Source organism: Salvelinus sp. IW2-2015, linkage group LG13 (genome assembly GCF_002910315.2).
Source record: "Salvelinus sp. IW2-2015 linkage group LG13, ASM291031v2, whole genome shotgun sequence".
Lineage (NCBI taxonomy): Eukaryota > Metazoa > Chordata > Actinopteri > Salmoniformes > Salmonidae > Salvelinus > Salvelinus sp. IW2-2015.
The window spans coordinates 14360331-14379863 of NC_036853.1; the positions used below are offsets into that span (position 1 = coordinate 14360331).

The 19533-nt window shown below is 45.2% G+C and overlaps 1 protein-coding gene across 1 annotated transcript in view; it reads left to right on the top strand.

Annotated features, from left to right (window-relative positions):
• LOC111971843 (glypican-5-like) overlaps positions 1-17635 on the top strand; it is a 125130-nt gene extending 107495 nt beyond the window's left edge. Inside the window, exon 9 of the mRNA XM_070446137.1 lies at positions 16024-17635. Coding sequence (XP_070302238.1) covers positions 16024-16226 — 203 coding nt within the window. The 3' untranslated portion in view covers positions 16227-17635. The remainder of the gene's footprint in view (positions 1-16023) is intronic.
• Positions 17636-19533: the final 1898 nt, after the last annotated feature.

Consider the following 19533-nt stretch of genomic DNA (forward strand, 5'->3'; position numbering starts at 1 on the left):
CTTCTATGCCATCCAAAGGACCATCAAATTTGACATAGCAATTAGGATCTGGCAAAAAATACTTTAAAAAAACAACAACAAAAAAACAGTAATGGAACGCATTGCCCTTTATGGTTGTGTGGTCTGGGGTCTGCTCACCAACCAATAATTCACTAAATGGGACAAACACCAAATTGAGACTCTGCATGCAGAATTCTTCGCAAATATCCTCTGTGTACAACATAAAATACAAAATAATGCATGCAGAGCAGAATTAGGCCGATACCCGTTAATGATCAAAATCCAGAAAAGAGCTGTTAAATTCAACAACCTAAAAGGAAGTGATTCCCAAACCTTCCTGGAGAAGAGTCCCCTAAGCAAGCTGGTCCTGGGACTCTTTTTACAAACACAAACAAAGCCCACAGAGCCCCAGTACAGCAACACAATTAGACCCAACCAAATCATGAGAAAACAAAAACATAATTACTTGACACATTGAAAATAATTTACAAAAAAACTGAGCAATCTAGAATGCTTTTTGGCCCTAAACAGAGAGTACACAGTGGCAGAATACCTGACCACTATGACTGACCCAAAATTAACAAAAGATTTGACTATGTGCAGACTCAGTGAGCATAGCCTGGCTATTGAGAAAGGTGGAAACGGAGCTGCACTTCCTAACTTCCTGCTCTATGTATGACCATATTTGAGAAACATATTTCCCTCAGATTACACAGACCAACAAAGAATTCAAAAACGAATCAAATTTTGACAAACACCCATATCTGACCTGTTGCTATAAGAAAAGGGCAACCAGCGAAGAACAAACACCCTTGGATATACAACCCATATTTATGTTTATTTATTTTCAGTATTTTACTTAAACTATTTGGACATTGTTACAACACTGTATATAGACATAATATGACATTTGAAATGTCTTCATTCTTTTGGAAGTTTAGTGAGTAATGTTTACTGTTAATTTTTTATTGTTTATTTCACTTTTGTTTATTATCTATTTCACTCTCTTTGGTAATGTAAACATATGTTTCCCATGCCAATAAAGCCCCTTGAATTGAATTGAGAGAGAGAGAGATAGAGAGAGAGAGAGAACTCTGTAGTGTCTGCCAGTCTAGCCTAGCTGTGTACAATCAGGACAGTCTCTGCCTCAGGTCTTTGTTGGTGTAGCCAGTCATCTCTAGGGGATATTGGCCAAGGTAATGAAATGCTCATTACTGATTCAACTGGAAATACAGGGATACTTTTACACCCCCGCCCCCCTCCAGCCCCACTCAAGGTCACATCACATCAGTGGGTAAATGTTGGTGTACAGTATATGTGTGTGTGTGTGTGTGTGTGTATGTGCGTGCATTTTTTCTGTTCTCCTGTGGTACAGGCTCAACTATGTATACTGAACAAAAATATAAACGCAACATGCAACAATTTCAAAGATTTCACTGCGTTACGGTCCTTATAAGGAAATCAGTCAATTGAAATACATTTATTAGGCCCTAATCTATGGATTTCACATGACAGGGAATAGAGATAAGCATCTGTTGGTCACAGATACCTTAAAAAAAGGAAGGGCGTGGATCAGAAAACCAGTCTGTATCTGGTGTGACCACCATTTGCCTCATGCAGCGCGACACATATCCTTTGCATAGAGTTGATTAGGCTGTTGATTGTGGCCTGTGGAATGTTGTCCCAGTCCTCTTCAATGGCTGTGCAAAGTTGCTGTATATTGGAGGAAACTGGAACACGCTGTCGTACATGTCGCTCCAGAGCATCCCAAACATGCTCAATGGGTGACATTTCGCCACGGTATCTCTCTGTGCATTCAAATTGCCATTGATAAATGCAATTGTGTTTTTTGCCTGTAGCTTATGCCTGCCCATACCATAACCGCACCGCCACCATGTGGCACTTTGTTGATAACATTGACATCGGAAAACCGCTCGCCCACACGTTGCCATACACGTGGTCTGCGGTTAGATGTACGGTCAAAATCTCTAAAATGACGTTGGAGGCTGCTTATGGTAGAGAAATCAACATTCAATTCTCTGGCAATAGCTCTGGTGGAAATTCCTGCAGTCAGCACGTCAAATGCACGCACATTTTAGAGTGGCCTTTCATTGTCCCCAGCACAAGGTGCAACTGTGTAATGATCATGCTGTTTAATCAGCTTCTTGATATGCCACACCTGTCAGGTGGATGGATTATCTTGGCAAAGGAGAAATGCTCACTAACACAGATGTAAGCAAATGTGTGCACAAAACTTTAGAGAAATACACTTTTTGTGTATATGGATCATTTCTGGGATCTTTTATTTCAGCTCATGAAACATGGGACCAACACTTTACATGTAGAGGATGTAATGAGAGAATCTCTAGGACTGTACACTATGTGCAATCTGAGTGTTAGTACGGCATCCAAGAATCTCAGGAATGCCATATCTGAATGTTCCATGTGTTGAGTGCTTGACAAGTTATGTCTGTCTATGTCTAACAAGTCTATGGAAAACCCCTTGCTTCTCTCACTGTGTCTTTCATCCCTTCACAGTCCACACCTCAATCCACCCTCCTCATGTACTGTATCTATTAGCAGTCTTAGACAGACACAGCACAAAGGAGGCTGCGGTACCAGACAGGTCTCTGGCAGGAGCTCAGACCACTGTTTGCATGTCACACAGTGAAACCCCAGCCCATATCTTATTTCCTGGTATGTGTACGTACTGTAAGGATAATTATAAGACTGGAGTTTTCCTGGTTTTCCACATCAAAGGGGCGCATCAGCATGGTAAACTATAATTAAGGTGACCTCCCCTCAGCCATTCTGAATCCTGACTGTGTTCTGCCCCTGACATGCTGCATCCCCTGTTTGTTGTCACGGGACATCTTCCAGACATACCTGCATGCAGTCACACAGCACAGTGCTGAGTGAATTCTCCCACTAGCTGTCACTAAAGGTGAGAAAATGAGCCGTCCTTAGGCTCTTGATATGGGGATGATTGACAGAGCAGACATTAGGGTTGGAAGGTGGAGGGTGTGGGCTGTAGTAGTCATCTGACGGCATGTGAGCTCATTTGTTAGTTTCCGCTCTTCCTCCCCCTCTCGATCTCTCTCGTTCTCAATCTCTGTCCGGCTCCATCTGTCTTCTCGGGTCCCTTTCTCACTTCCTGTTTTCCTCCTTCTCTTCCTCTTTAAATGCATGGTTACAGTTTGCAACTTTGACCATTGGTCAGGCACTGTCACTTCATGGTCCAGACTTTTTCCCATTCTCAGTTCCCCATTTCTGATCTCACTTCTTAATAATGTCCCACCCACAGACGGAACGTTGTCTTGTGTTCCGAGCGCCATGGTGGCTGTGGCCTTGGTATAGCGTGACACTGAAGCATGATGCACTCTCTCAGATGGTTAAGAGTGGCACACACACTACGTCTTTCCTTTGTCTTAACGGCATCAAAGGATGTTCAACATTCCTGCCCTGCCAAAGCCGTTGTTTTTGGGAAAACAGATGCACAATGCAGTATTGTGTTCCCCTGTTTACCATACTTAGGATTCTTGCTTTGTCAAAGAGCTGTGTGTTACACGACTGTTACTGTATCCACTGAAGGGCAGTCCATATGAAACGGGACACCACCTGATTATAATACTGTAAAATATACACTGAGTGTACAAAACATTAGGAACACCTTCCTAATATTGAGTTGCACCCCCTTTTGCCCTCAGAACAGCCTCAATTCCGCAGGGCATGGACTCTACAAGGTGCCAAAAGCATTCCATAGGGATGCTGGCCCATGTTGACTCCAATGCTTACCACAGTTGTGTCAAGTTGTCTGGATGTCCTTTGGGTGGTGGACCATTCTTGATACACACAGGAAACAGTTGAGTGTGAAAAACCCAGCAGCGTTATAGTTCTTGACACACTCAAACCGTTGCGCCTGGCACCTACTACCACACCCCGTTCAAATGCACTTAAATCTTTTGTCTTGCCCATTCACCCTCTGAATGGCACACATACACAATCCATGTCTCAGTTGTCTCAAGGCTTAAAATCATTCTTTAACCTGTCTCTTCCCCTTCATTTACGCTGATTGTAGTGGATTTAACAAGTGACATGAAGGGATCAGAGCTTTCACCTGTATCACCTGGTCAGTCTATGTCATGGAAAGAGCACAGTGTATTTCCATTCAGCCAGAGACCATGAGGAATGGCCTGCAGGTATGACAGGAGCTCAGCAGTCAGGAGAATATTGTGACAAACAGAAACCCTGATGTAGAGTGGTGTTCCTCCTTTCATCAACATGTCTATGTGAGAGATGAAGCGACGCGCTCTGCTGAAGCCAGGCAGAGAGGCAGGTAGGGAGAGACGGAGGGAGGCAGGCAGACAGGGAGGGAGGCAGACAGGGAGGGAGGGAGGCCGGCAGGGAGGGAGGGAGGCCGGCAGGGAGGGAGGGAGATCTCCTCTATATTTCACCCTGTCTGGTTCCCCTCGCTGGGCGAATTCCTCTGGGTTGTCACGGCGATGTCTCCCGGCTGGGTGATTTATTTCCCGTCACTATGCTCGAGGGCCACCGGAGGACCCCATAGCAAACCCCTCGCATCCCCCCCCCCCCCCCCCCMCYSCCACCATGACCAASCTGAAAGCAGGCAGAGCTGAGGGACTCACTATCCTCAGACCAGATCTGTAGGAGCTTACGTCTCTATCAGACATGCAGTCTGGCCACCATACTGGATGCAAACATCAGTGTCCCTGACTGTGTCTCACTACTACCACTTCACAATGTAGTGGAGCAGCCTGTTGTAGTAACTGGGCCATACTCATTCCTACAGTATACTCTGTAATTACACACATTAACATCAAATATTCATAGCATGTCACATTCACATATGTATAAACACACTCATTTACACTTCACATATAAAGCCACATCTCAGTCACTGTATATACTTGCACATAGACACAGACGTGGCCACGTAGGCAGACGATTTTAGAGTAATTACGGATATTATCCCTATGGAGCTTGGTACTGAAGATTCCTGGAAATGGCAACGTCACACAAACATACACACATGCAAAAACACACACACACACACACACACCGACACATGAACCTCTTCCTGAGAAAAGGTAAAAAGGCTCCATTAGCATGGGGACTCTCTCTGGGTGTTGCTCATCACTCACCAAAGGGCCGTGTGTCTCCACTCTATCAACAGTGGCATGTTCTGAGGCTGTTGCTAGGAGACAGCAGTGCTGCAGGGCATGTAAACTGGGTAGGCACAAGGCTTAGTGCCCCGTTACCACCAGCTCTACTGCTCTACCACTATCCTCTGTCATGTCCTCCTCCCTAAACCCTCTCAATTACCGCTGACCTCTAAACGCGCACACACACACGCACGCACACACAGAGTGGTGTGTTTGTGCTGCTAGTCCCAGTGCCCCAGATTGAATGAGAATGAGCCTGACTCTCCAGAGAATAGAAGTTTCCTCACAGCTAGTGACTGCGATAGTATGAAATCCAGGACAGATGCAGAGAGACAGTAAACATTCTGGCGCTATTAAATCATCTGTTGTGGACTCACACTGATTTTTCTCATGTACAAGATTCACATTCACCAGTACATCTGTAAACATCCTGACAAACACATTGGGATGCTCACATCCTGGCAACACAGTGATATAGTCAATAGGCCTATGGGGGGGGGGGGGGGGGTTAATTCATCTCCGATATTAATCTGTTTCTTTTTATAGTGAGCATAAACAGCTCACCTCAATTGCCGTTGGCGGAGATAAAGTGCTCCTTTGTCTATTGTACTGTGAGCACAATGGCCATTGTAACTGGGGAATTGAGTTTCAGGCTCAGCAGGTGTGTCTGTTTCTCCCCTCGGCCTGTACTGTCTTAATCCACTAATATAGCTCAGCCAACACTCCTGGGAGCAGGAAGAGGTTTTGTCAGGGAGTGAAATGCATGCCAGCAGACACCAGCACAGGCGCGCACACAGATGGGTGGGAGGGCAGGCACGCACAGACAGACAGGCACGCATGGACACATTCTCTCTCTCTGCCTCTCCCTCGCTCCTCTTTCACTGTCTCGCTACTCTTTCTCTCTCACATACACACACACATACAAACACACACGCATAGTGGCATTGAGCAAGAGAGGAGAACCTGGAGTGTGTTCTCCAGACATCTGCTGTGTATCTGCTGGAACCACGTAACAACTCTCCCTGAGGACAAACCAAGCCAGCCAGCTCCTACTGAGTGCCTCGCCTGGACAAGGAGATAAACTATCTACACATTGAAGAAAACTTACCTCATGCTCGCACGCACATGTGTGTGTGTCTGTACACTCCCCTCTGTATTTATTTGGACAGTGAAGCTAAAATGTTTTAATTTCTCTCTAAACTCCAGCATTTTGGATTTGAGATAAAAACAAATTATATGAGGTGACAACAGAATGTCACCTTTTAATGGATGGTATTTTCATACATATCTGTTTTACCTTTAAGAAATGAAATCACTTTATGTATCCAGTCCCCCCATTTGAAGAAGTCAGAAGTATTTGGACAAATTCACTTATAGTGTATTACCAATAACGGGAGGTTGGCATGTTTTGGGCGGTATGATCTTTGTGCCTCTAACTTTCTCACTCATCATTATTCATGATTAATTCATGATTATCCATAATAATGGTAGCATCCACATTAATGTGGAAGTGCTAAACATATTCTATTCTTATTTACAATAAAAGTGACTTCAAAATGACACAAAACATTATTCACCTTTCTGTTCTTATTGGGCAAAATAAATCTGAAACACATCCAAACCAAATTGCAAATGCATCCAACAAGTTTGTAGAGTCACAAGCTTGATGTAGTCATTGTCTGCTAGGAATATGGGACCAAATACTACAAGTTTTACTACTACACTACAGGTTAATTAGTCCAAATATTTATGACTTCTTCAAATGGGAGGACTAAATATATAAAGTGCATTCATTTCTAAACGGTAATACAGATACTGTATGAAAATATCCTCAAATAAAAGTTGAAATTCTGTACCGTCCTCTCATGAAACATTTGATCTCAAATCCAAAATGCCAGATAAAGAAATAACATTTATTTTTTAGCTTAACTGTCCAAATAAATACGGAGGGGAGTTAATGACAGTGTGGACGGCCATCCGACCAAAAGCAGTAGGCGTATGCAAATGTTTATCTAATTACTATGTATGTATGTGTGTTCTTGCTTACTATACATACACACACAGGAGCTTGTGTGTCTGTGAATCTGTGTTTAATTCATCCTATGAGGCCATCAGCTGTTAGTGATGTCAGGTTTATGTTGTTACCTGCCATGACATTCACTACATACCGCTATCATTCCCCCTCCTGTCTCAGTGATTTACTCACCCCAGCTTGTTATTGATTCATAGCTGAGCCTCCCCAGCTCTCTGGGGTGAAAAACCCACAGAACGGATGAAACCCAGTTAAGTCAAATGAAACTTTATTTCTCACATGCGCAGAATACAAAGTGTAGACCACCGTGAAATGCTTAATTACAAGACCTTAACTAACAGTGCAGTTCAAGAAGTGTAAAGAAAATATTTACCAAATAAAGTAAAAAATTATAAAAAGTAACACAATAAAATAACAATAACGAGGCTATACACAGGAGGTACCGGTACCGAGTCAATGTGCGCGGGTACAAGTTAGTCGAGGTAATTTGTACATGTAGGTACAGTTGAAGTCAGAAGTTTACATACACCTAGCCAAATACATTTGAACTCAGTTTTTCACAAATCCTGACATTTAATCCTAGTAAAAATTCCCTGTCTTAGGTCATTTAGGATCACCACTTCATTTTAAGAATGTGAAATGTCAGAATAATAGTAGAGAAAATGTATTATTTCAAATCAAATCAAATTGTATTTGTCACATACACATGGTTAGCAGATGTTAATGCGAGTGTAGCGAAATACTTGTGCTTCTAGTTCCGACAATGCAGTAATAACCAACGAGTAATCTAACCTAACAATTTCACAACAGCTACCTTATACACACAAGTGTAAAGGGATGAAGAATATGTACATAAAGATATATGAATGAGCGATGGTACAGAACGGCATAGGCAAGATGCAGTAGATGGTAGCGAGTACAGTATATACATATGAGATGAGTAATGTAGGGTATGTAAACATTATATTAAGTTGCATTGTTTAAAGTGGCTAGTGATAATTTTTTTTTACATGTATGGCAGCAGCCACTCAATGTTAGTGGTGGCTGTTTAACAGTCTGATGGCCTTGAGATAGAAGCTGTTTTTCAGTCTCTCGGTCCCTGCTTTGATGTACCTGTACTGACCTCGCCATCTGGATGATTGCGGGGTGACCAGGCAGTGGCTCGGGTGGTTGTTGTCCTTGATGCTCTTTATGGCCTTCCTGTGACATCGGGTGGTGTTGGTGTCCTGGAGGGCAGGTAGTTTGCCCCCGGTGATGCGTTGTGCAGACCTCACTACCCTCTGGAGAGCCTTACGGTTGTGGGCAGAGCAGTTTCCGGACCAGGCAGTGATACAGCCCGACAGGATGCTCTCGATTGTGCATCTCTAAAAGTTTGTGAGTGCTTTTGGTGACAAGCCGAATTTCTTCAGCCTCCTGAGGTTGAAGAGGCGCTGCTGCGCCTTCTTCACCACACTGTCTGTGTGGGTGGACCGATTCAGTTTGTCTGTGATGTGTACGCCGAGGAACTTAAAACTTTTTACCCTCTCCACTACTGTCCCGTCGATATGGATAGGGGGGTTCTCCCTCTGCTGTTTCCTGAAGTCCACAATCATCTCCTTTGTTTTGTTGACGTTGAGTGTGAGGTTATTTTCCTGACACCACACTCCGAGGTCCCTCACCTCCTCCCTGTAGGTTGTCTCGTCGTTGTTGGTAATCAAGCCTACCACTGTAGTGTCGTCTGCAAACTTGATGATTGAGTTGGATGCGTGCATGGCCTCGCAGTCGTGGGTGAACAGGGAGTACAGGAGAGGGCTCAGAACGCACCCTTGTGGGGCCCCAGTGTTGAGGATCAGCGGGGTGGAGATGTTGTTACCTACCCTCACCACCTGGGAGCGGCCCGTCAGGAAGTCCAGTTGCATAGGGCAGGGTCGAGACCCAGGGTCTCGAGCTTGATGACGAGTTTGGAGGGTAGTATGAAGTTAAATGCTGAGCTGTAGTCGATGAACAGCATTCTCACATAGGTATTCCTATGTGCTATTAATTAGTATTTGGTAGCATTGCCTTTAAATTGTTTAACTTGGGTCAAACGTTTTGGGTAGCCTTCCACAAGCTTCCCACAATAAGTTGGGAGAATTTTAGCCCATTCCTCCTGACAGAGCTTGTGTAACTGAGTCAGGTTTGTAGGCCTCCTTGCTCGCACACGCTTTTTCAGTTCTGCCAACACATTTTCTATAGGATTGAGGTCAGGGCTTTGTGATGGCCACTCCAATACCTTGACTTTGTTGTCCTTAAGCCATTTTGCCACAACTTTGGAAGTATGCGTGGGGTCATTGTTCATTTGGAAGACCCATTTGCGACCAAGCTTTAACTTCCTGACTGATGTATTGAGATGTTGCTTCAATATATCCACATCATTTTCCATCCTCATGATGCCATCTATTTTTGAAGTGCACCAGTCCCTCCTGCAGTCCCTCCCCGTGCTTCACGGTTGGGATGGTGTTCTTCGGCTTCCAAAAAGTATGATCTTTGTCCCCATGTGCAATTGCAAACCGTAGTCTGGCTTTTTTATGGCGGTTTTGGAGCAGTGGCTTCTTCCTTGCTGAGCGGCCTTTCAGGTTATGTCGATTTAGGACTCGTTTTACTGTGGATATAGATACTTTTGTACCTGTTTCCTTCAGCATCTTCACAAGGTCCTTTGCTGTTGTTCTGGGATTGATTTGCACTTTTCGCACCAAAGTACGTTCATCTCTAGGAGACAAAACGCGCCTCCTTCCTGAGCGGTATGACGGCTGCGTGATCCCATGGTGTTTATACTTGCGTAGTATTGTTTGTACAGATGAACGTGGTACCTTCAGGCGTTTGGAAATTTCTCCCAAGGATGAACCAAACTTGTGGAGGTCTACAAATTTTTTTCTGAGGTCTTGGCTGATTTCTTTTGATTTTCCCATGATGTCAAGCAAAGAGGCACTGAGTTTGAAGATTGACCTTGAAATACATCCACAGGTACACCTCCAATTGACTCAAATTATGTCAATTAGCCTATCAGAAGCTTCTAAAGCCATGACATCATTTTCAGTGTGAAGTGAGTGCATAGATAATAAACAGCGAGTAGCAGCAGTGTACAAAAATCAAATGGAGGGGGGGAGGGTGACAATATAAATAGTCCGGTGGACATTTGATTAATTGTTCAGCAGTCTTATGGATTGTGGGTAGAAGCTGTTAAGGAGCAACGGTTCTGCTTGCCATGCGGTAGCAGAGAAAACAGTATATGACTTGGGGGACTGGAGTCTGACAATTTTATGGGCTTTCCTCTGACACCGCCTATTATATAGGTCCTGGATGGCAGGGAGCTTGGCCCCAGTGATGTACTGAGCCGTATGCATTACCCTCTGTAGCGCCTTATGGTCAGATGCCGAGCAGTTGCCATACCAGGCAGTGATACAACCGGTCAGGATTCTCTCGATGGTGCAGCTGTAAAACTTTTTGAGGATCTGGGGACCCATGCCAAATCTTTTCAGTCTCTTGAAGGGAAAAAGGTGTTGTCATGCTTCACAACTGTCTCGGTGTGTGATAGTTCGTTGGTGATGTGGACATCAAGGAACGTGAAACTCTCGACCCGCTCCACTACAGCTCTGTCGATGTTAATGGGGGCCTGTTCGGCCCACCTTTTCCTGTATTCCACAATCAGCTCCTTTGTCTTGTTCACATTGAGGGAGAGGTTGTTGTCCTGGCACCACACTGCCAGGTGTCTGACCACCTCCCTATAGGCTGTCTCCTTGTTGTAGGTTATCTAGCCTACCACTGTTGTGTCGTCAGCACACTTAATGATGCTGTTGGAGTCGTGTTTGGCCATACAGTCGTGGGTGAACAGAGAGTACAGGAGGCGACTAAGTACACACCCCTGAGGGGTCCCAGTGTTGAGGATCAGCGTGGCAGCCGTGTTGTTGGCTATCCTTGGGGGCGGCCCGTCAGGAAGTCCAGGATACAGTTTCAGAGGGAGGTGTTCAGTCCCTTGGTCCTTTGCATAGTGATGAGCTTCGTGGGCACTATGGTGTTAAATGCTGAGCTGTAGTCAATGAACAGCATTCTCACATATATGTTCATTTTGTACAGGTGGGAAAGGGCAGTGTGGAGTGCGATTGAGATTGCGTCATCTGTGGATCTGTTGGGGCGGTATGCGAATTGGAGTGGGTCTAGGGTATCCGGGAGGATGCTGTTGATGTGAGCTATGACCAGCCTTTCAAAGCACTTCATGGCTACTGACGTGAGTGCTACAGGGCGGTAATCATTTAGGCAGGTTACCTTCGCTTTCTTGGGCACAGGGACTATAGTCGTCTGCTTGAAATATGTAGGTATTGCAGACTCGGTCAGGGAGAGGTTGAAAATGTCAGTGAAGACACTTGCCAGTTGGTCCGCACATGCTTTGAGTACACGTCCTGGTAATCCGTCTGGCCCTGTGGCTTTGTGAATGTTTACCTGTTTAAAGGTCTTGCTCAAATCGGCTACCGAGAGCGTTCTCGTGCATGCTTCAGTGTTGCTTGGCTTCTGGTTGAGATATGTACGTACGGTCACTGTGGGGATGACGTCGTAGATGCACTTATTGATGAAGCCGATGACTGAGGTGGTATACTCCTCAATGCCCTTGGATGAATTCCGGAACATATTATGGTCAGATTTGCCAAATGGAGGGCGGAGGTGTCACGCCCTGACCTTAGAGAGCCTTGTTTATTCTCTATTTGGTTAGGTCAGGGTGTGACTTGGGTGAGCAAATCTATGTTTCTATTTCTTTGTTGGCCTAGTATGGTTCCCAATCAGAGGCAGCTGTTTCTCGTTGTCTCTAATTGGGGATCATACTTAGGCAGCCGGTTTTCCACCTGAGTTTGTGGGATCTTGTTTTTGCATAGTTGCTGTCTAGCCCTGCAGAACGTTACGTTCGGTTTTCTATTTTGTTGTTTTGTCGGAGTTCAGTATTAAAAATCATGAACACTTTCCACGCTGCGCTTTGGTCTCATTCATCTAACGACGGACGTAACAGAAGATCCCACCACAAACGGACCAAGCAGCGTGGTCAGGAGGAGAGGACACAACGGAAACCCGAGAGGCAGGGGTGGGGGGCAGATGACATGGGCGTTGGTGCTGTTGGTGTTGATGCTGAGGGGTGAGTCCGAGACCGAGGAGGAATTCTTGGACCGTTTAAGCGAGGAGTGGTTGGCAGTGGAGAGGGACGAAAGAGTTTGGAGGGGTTGGAGTCTGGAGCAAGACAGTCGCTTTGAGGAGCGTGTGACCCTTCAGGCACCATGCTTTGCGGTTACACGTACTGTGTCTCCGGTACGCGTCCACAGCCCGATGCGCTCTGTGCCAGCTCCCCGCATTTGGCGTGCTAGAGTGGGCATTCAGCCAGGACGGATTGTGCCGGCTCAGCGCTCCTGGTCTCCGGTGCGTCTCTTCGGCCCAGGATATCCTGCGCCGGATCTGCGCACTGTGTCTCCGGTGCGCCTTCACAGCCCAGTGCGTCCTGTGCCAGCGCCCCGCAGTTGCCGGGCTAGGGTGAGCATCCAGCCAGGACGGGTTGTGCCAGCTCTGCACTCCAGACCTCCGGTGCGTCTCCACGGCCCTGTATATCCTGTGCCAGCTCCACGCACCCGGTCTCCTGTGTGTCTGCCCAGCCTGGTAAGCCCTGTGCCAGCTCTACGCGCCAGGCCTCCAGTGCGTCTCCCCAGCCCGGTAAACCCTGTGCCAGCTCCACGCACCAGGCCTCCAGTGCGTCTTTCCAGCCCGGTGCGTCCTGTGCCAGCTCTATGCACCCGGCCTCCAGTGATGATCCATGGCACGAAGCCTCCAGTGATGATCGATGCCGCGAAGCCTCCTGTGATAATCCATGGCCCGGAGCCTGCAGTGATGATCCATGACACGAAGCCTGCAGTGATGATCCATGGCACAAAGCCTCCAGTGATGATCCATGGCCCGAAGCCCCCAGGGACGGTCTGCAGTCCGGATCCTACAGCGACGGTCTGCAGTCCAGAGCCTTCAGCGACAGTCTGCAGCCTAGAGCCTTCAGCGGGGGTTCCCAGTCCAGAGCCGCCTGCGAGGGTTCCCAGTCCGGAGCCTCCAGCAACGGTCCCCAGTCCGGAGCCCCCAGCGACGGCCCCTAGTACGGAGCCCCCAGCGTCGTCCCTAGTACGGAGCCTCCAGCGACGGTCCCCAGTCCGGAGCCTCCAGCGACGGTCCCCAGTACGGAGCCGCCAGCGACGGTCCCCAGTACGGAGCTTCCAGAGACGGTCCCCAGTCCGGAGCTTCCAGAGACGGTTCCCAGTCCGGAGTCCGCGACGACGATCTACGGTCCGGAGTCCGCGACGACGATCTACGGTCCGGAGTCCGCGACAACGATCTACGGTCCGGAGTACCCGGCGACGATCCCCGCACCAGATGCGCCACCAAAGTGGGGGGAGCCTCAAGCGGAGCGGGGTCTGCGTCCCGCACCGGAGCCTCCACCGAGATGAAATGCCCACCCGGACCCTCCCCTATAGGTTCAGGTTTGCGGCCGGAGTCCGCACCTTKGGGGGGGGGGGGGGGGGGGTACTGTCACGCCCTGACCTGAGAGAGCCTTGTTTATTCTCTATTTGGTTAGGTCAGGGTGTGACTTGGGTGGGCAAATCTATGTTTCTATTTCTTTGTTGGCCTAGTATGGTTCCCAATCAGAGGCAGCTGTTTCTCGTTGTCTCTAATTGGGGATCATGCTAGCAGCCTGTTTTCCACCTGAGTTTGTGGGATCTTGTTTTTGCATAGTTGCTGTCTAGCCCTGCAGAACGTTACGTTCGGTTTTGTATTTTGTTGTTTTGTCGGAGTTCAGTATTAAAAATCATGAACACTTTCTACGTTGCGCTTTGGTCTCATTCATCTAATGACGGACGTGACAGGGGGAGAGCTTTGTATGCATCTCTATGTGTGGAGTAAAGGTGGTCTAGAGTTTTTTTTCCTTTGGTTGAACATGTGACATGCTGGTAGAAAGGATGTACAACGGATTTTAAGTTATTCTGTGACAGAGTTGTTTTCACGTATTTACTGTATACATTCATGTTTTGTCTCCCTGTTTTGTGTGTGTTACCTGTCAGTAGCAATGGAGGCTCCTCAGAGGAGGAAGGGGAGGACCATCCTCCTCAGTGAATTTCATACAAATAAAAATGGGAAAACATTGAAAAAGTTACCCTTTCTAGATAGAACTATACTAAATATATTCGCATGTCACCAAATAATTTATTAAAACACACTGTTTTGCAATGAAGGTCTACAGTAGCCTCAACAGCACTCTGTAGGGTAGCACCATGGTGTAGCCGGAAGACAGCTAGCTTCTGTCCTCCTCTTGGTACGTTGACTTCAATACAAAACCTTGGAGGCTCGTTTCTCACCCCCTTCCATAGACTTACACAGTAATTATGAACACTTCCGGAGGACGTCCTCCAACCTATAAGAGCTCTTGCAGCATGAACTGACATGTTGTCCACACAATCAAAGAATCAGAGAATGAATCTAGTTCTGAAAGCATAAGCTACAGTTAGCTAGCACTGCAGTGCATAACATGTGGTGAGTAGTTGACTCAAAGACAGAGAAAGACAATAGTTTAACAGTTTTCAAATACATTTTTTCAAAAATGAAGGAGAAGCAAGAGAGAGAGAAAGAGAGAGATTTCGTAAAATGTTTTCACTTTCAGTTTCATTTCCTTAGCTAGCAAATGCAGCTGGCTAGTTTAGTTACTCAAACACCTGGCTCAAACAGAGGGGTGCTATGTTAGCTAGCTGGCTATGACTATCCAACACAACACTGGAACTCTTCCAAGTCAAGGTAAGCTTTTGGTTTTATTAATTTATTTCTACCGGGGCCCGCCGGTCTAACTGCTTACTGACTATACACTGTAACGTTTCTGCATGATTGTAGCGGGTTTACTAACACATTAGTTCTATTAGCTATGTTGACTAGGTCATTACTTTAGCTAATATAGCTAATGATGTAGGCTGTGGGTATCGGTTATGACATGGTTTGGCTTGAAACGTTTTTCCGCCTGGTCACATACAGCAGATGTGTTGTTCATTGAAGTCCACAAACGAAGGGAAAAGGTGAGAACAGGAGAGTGCATAGAGGCTAGAATGAATACAACGTGGCTGCTATGAAAGTGAACTGTGTTTATGCATGATCTGTGGTGTATTCATTTTGCCGATTCTGTTGAAAAACTTTTGTCCAATAGAAACTCTTGTTTGCAACTGTTGGACTAATGATTACATCCTAGATAAGCTAGATACAGGCAAGAGTCTGCAAGGCGGTATTGAATGTGTCACTGTCTGTCCATGTGTCACTGTCTGTCATCTCAAATTTCTCTCTCGACCTGTGTGCACTTACGTTGTAAACTTTCTTTAATAGGCTAGGTTGTAGCAACCTCATGATGGGTATAGGGAAATTTGAGTATCATGTAGTACCCTAAACCTATCTACATTACATTGAACTGGATGAATGGAATATGAATGACAGTCATCCAAAATGCTGTAATAGAAATAAGGCCATGCTCATGAAAAAAAATATATATTCCTCCCTCATCATAAACGGCACTGACCGCCACTGGTCAGTAGCAAGTGCAAGGTTTTGTAGATCTCCTGGAACAGAGCTGTGTGTTTGTGTATGTGTGTGTGCGCACAAAAGCCTGTGTGTGTCTGTCTTTGTGTTTTAGGATACCTCACGCGCTCTGTCTTTATCTCTACATCTTGTCGTTCTTTCCCTCTCTACCTCTTTGTCTTGACAGCAGCAGCTCTCTCTGGTTTCTCTCTCTGTCTCCCTCTGCAGATGAGAGAGTGGACGTGGCCAGCACTCATGTTCCTTTTGGGAAGAGCCCAGCAGTCAGGGAGCCCCCATGGCACGTCCCCACTGCCCAACCCCCACCACAGGTAGCTGTGAGAGCTGCGGGTCACACCCCAACACCCCACTCAGCTATCACCATCACCCTCATTCTCCTGTCTGCCCTGGCGTTACCATGGCACCCACTCTGAAACCCCCTCCGCTAATCACACCGACTGAGCACACATGAGAGGTGGGGAGCATTCACAAGAAGGAAAAGCAAGAAGAGGAGGATGAGAAAAAGGACAAGAGGAGGAGCTCGCCAGCGAACCTGTTGCTTTCCCTCAGCTGCTCCCTGTTTGTTAGTGGGAGCCGGGCTGCATGTCTAATAAAATCTCTCTCTATCTCTCTCTCCCTTGCTGCCTTCTCCACTGCTGCCTTCTCCACTGCTTTTTCCTCACTGCCTCCTCCTCTCTGGTTCTCTGGACTGCCTGGTCTGTTGACCATCAGACGTGGCCAGCTACACATCCCACTGCTCTCTAGTAGGGACAACCATGGTTCTGGTGGTTCTCCTGTGGTCCTTAGATTTAGGATCAGTAAAGTTCACAAACAGTGCTGAACTGAAGAATGTAATCAGGCCCTAAAAAGACATCATCTCTCCTCACCTCTCTACATGCAACGTCAACCGTCATGTTCTCTGGGGTCTCTCCATTTGTTACTTAGTTTTCATTTGATTATGCCACCTGTTAATAGTCACCGAGCATACTATACATGTTTATATGGTCCCATGTGGGACTTAGATTGTGTATTCATGTGTGTGTATTTGTTTGTGTGTGTTTATTTACCTATATTTACGTCTACATGTACAGTGTCGTGAAAAAGTATTTGCCCTTTTCTGATTTTCTCTATTTTTGCATATTTTTGATACTGAATGTTATCAGATCTTCAACCAAAAGCTAATGTTAGATAAAGGGAACCTGAGTTTACAAATAACAAAAAAATGTATACTTATTTTATTTATTTAATGAACAAAGTTATGCAACACCCAATTCCCCTGTGTGAAAGGTAATTGCCCCCTTACACTCAATAACTGGTTCTGCCACCTTTAGCTGCAATGACTGCAACCAGATGCTTCCTGTAGTTGTTGATCAGTCTCTCACATCGCTGTGGAGGAGTGTTAGCCCACTTTTGCATGCAGAACTGCTTTAATGCAGCGACATTTGTGAGTTTTCAAGCATGAACTGCTCGGTTCAAGTCCTGCCACAACATCTCAATAGGGATTAGCTCTGGACTTTGACTAGGCCATTCCAAAACTTAACATTTGCTGCATTTTAGCCATTTTCATGTAGACTTGATTGTGTGTTTTTGGATCATTGTCTTGCTGAATGACCCAGCTGCACTTCAGCTTCAGCTCACAGACGGATGGCCTGACATTCTCCTGTAGAATTCTCTGATACAGAGCAGAATTCATGGTTCCTTCTATTAAGGCATGTCGTCCAGGTCCTGAGGCAGCAAAGCATCCCCAAACTATCACACTACCACCTCTATGCTTGACCGTTGGTATGAGGTTCTAACTGTGGAATGCAGTGTTTKGTTTTTGCCAGGCATAAYRGGAMCCATGTCGTCCAAAAAGTTRWMYWWWKWAAWMAKCWMWYSRWAGMACMTKSWTSMAWRWSWMKWSWYWTKSAWSMAKGTKCTWYSRWKWGMTKWTTWMWWWRKWYAACTTTTTGGACGACATGGKTCCYRTTATGCCTGGCAAAAACMAAACACTGCATTCCACAGTTAGAACCTCATACCAACGGTCAAGCATAGAGGTGGTAGTGTGATAGTTTGGGGATGCTTTGCTGCCTCAGGACCTGGACGACATGCCTTAATAGAAGGAACCATGAATTCTGCTCTGTATCAGAGAATTCTACAGGAGAATGTCAGGCCATCCGTCTGTGAGCTGAAGCTGAAGTGCAGCTGGGTCATTCAGTAAGACAATGATCCATGTAATTGTTGTGTTATTTGTTCACTCAGGTTCCTTTGATCTAATATTAAGTTTTAGTTGAAGATTTGATAATTCATTATTAAAAATATGCAAAAGTAGAGACAAATAGAAAGGGGGAAAATACTTTTTCACGGCACTGTATGTGTTTCTTTACCTATAATTTTCTTTCATTTCAAAACTTGTAATAATGGCTTGTACAGTACTAGAACTGACCTATTAGACAAATGTAAATACACATATTTATGTAAATATACAGTTTGTACTGTATAAGGATAGGATGACAAGGGGTTAATTGGAGTTGTTGCTGTGGAAATATAAACTTCACCATATTATTTTGCCTGTGTGTTTTGATTGGCCAAAGCCCGAAAATATGTTCCCACACACTGACATCCTAGTTAACCTGCATCCATTGCATCGAGATCACCTCTATAATTAGGGAAAGTGTATACATGTAAATATTTGAAGTCGCACACAATGCTTATTCATCTATGTTACATGTTTTATTACAGAAGTTGCTCACTTTAAAGGGATGCTGCAAACACCTCCACCCTGCATGACATTTCAGGTTTACCGATAAGCAAGTGTGTTTAACCTAGCCTAGTAAGGAAACAATAGCTGCATAAACAAATCGCCTACAACTCAATAAAGACCCCACATGAAAAAATACAACAGTTCACTATAGAATACTACACTATAGAATTCTATATTAAACTGTATTATATTTTAGAATACTATACTACACACTAGATATTATCACGTTAGCCGATGTGATATGTATTGCGATTTTTACGATTCTCACGATTCTATTTGTATTGCGATTCGATACTGTGATTTTATTGCAAATCGATGTTCCAAACATATTGCTTACCATATATCTGCTGCAGATGGTCAAGAGAGAGCCATGAGAAAATGAGTTTCATCAGTCATGGAAATAAAAGTGCTGAATACAAATTGGCTCCCTATTTAAAAAGAAGATGGAGAACAAGTTATGAAGGAAAAACACTGGAGTTTTGGTGCAGGTACAGCCAACTAGCGCATAAATAATACTGCAATATTGTCAAAACGATACTATATATATCGTCAAAAATAATATCCCGATATGTAACAATATCGATTTTGTCCACCATCACTACTACACACTGTAGTATCCCTCGATCATGTGTAGTACTTACTATAGAATGTTGTAGTACACTGTAAAATACTAAAGTAGATACTACAGTATCCACAAAAAAACACTGTAGTAAATACTACATTAATGTCCGCAAAAACACTACCCCTTTTTAAACTATAGTAAATACTACAGTATCTTATTTGCATATACCCTGCCCATTCCCCTCCCCCATATCTGCAAATTCCCCTCCACCATATCGCAATTTTTCTCACCCATAAATGAGAAACCTACATTGCTTAAAGTGGCTAGTGGTACATTTTTACATAATTTCCATCAACTCCAGCCACTTTAAAAATGGGAATTGATGGAAATTATGTAAAAATGTACCACTAGCCACTTTAAGCAATGCCACTTAATA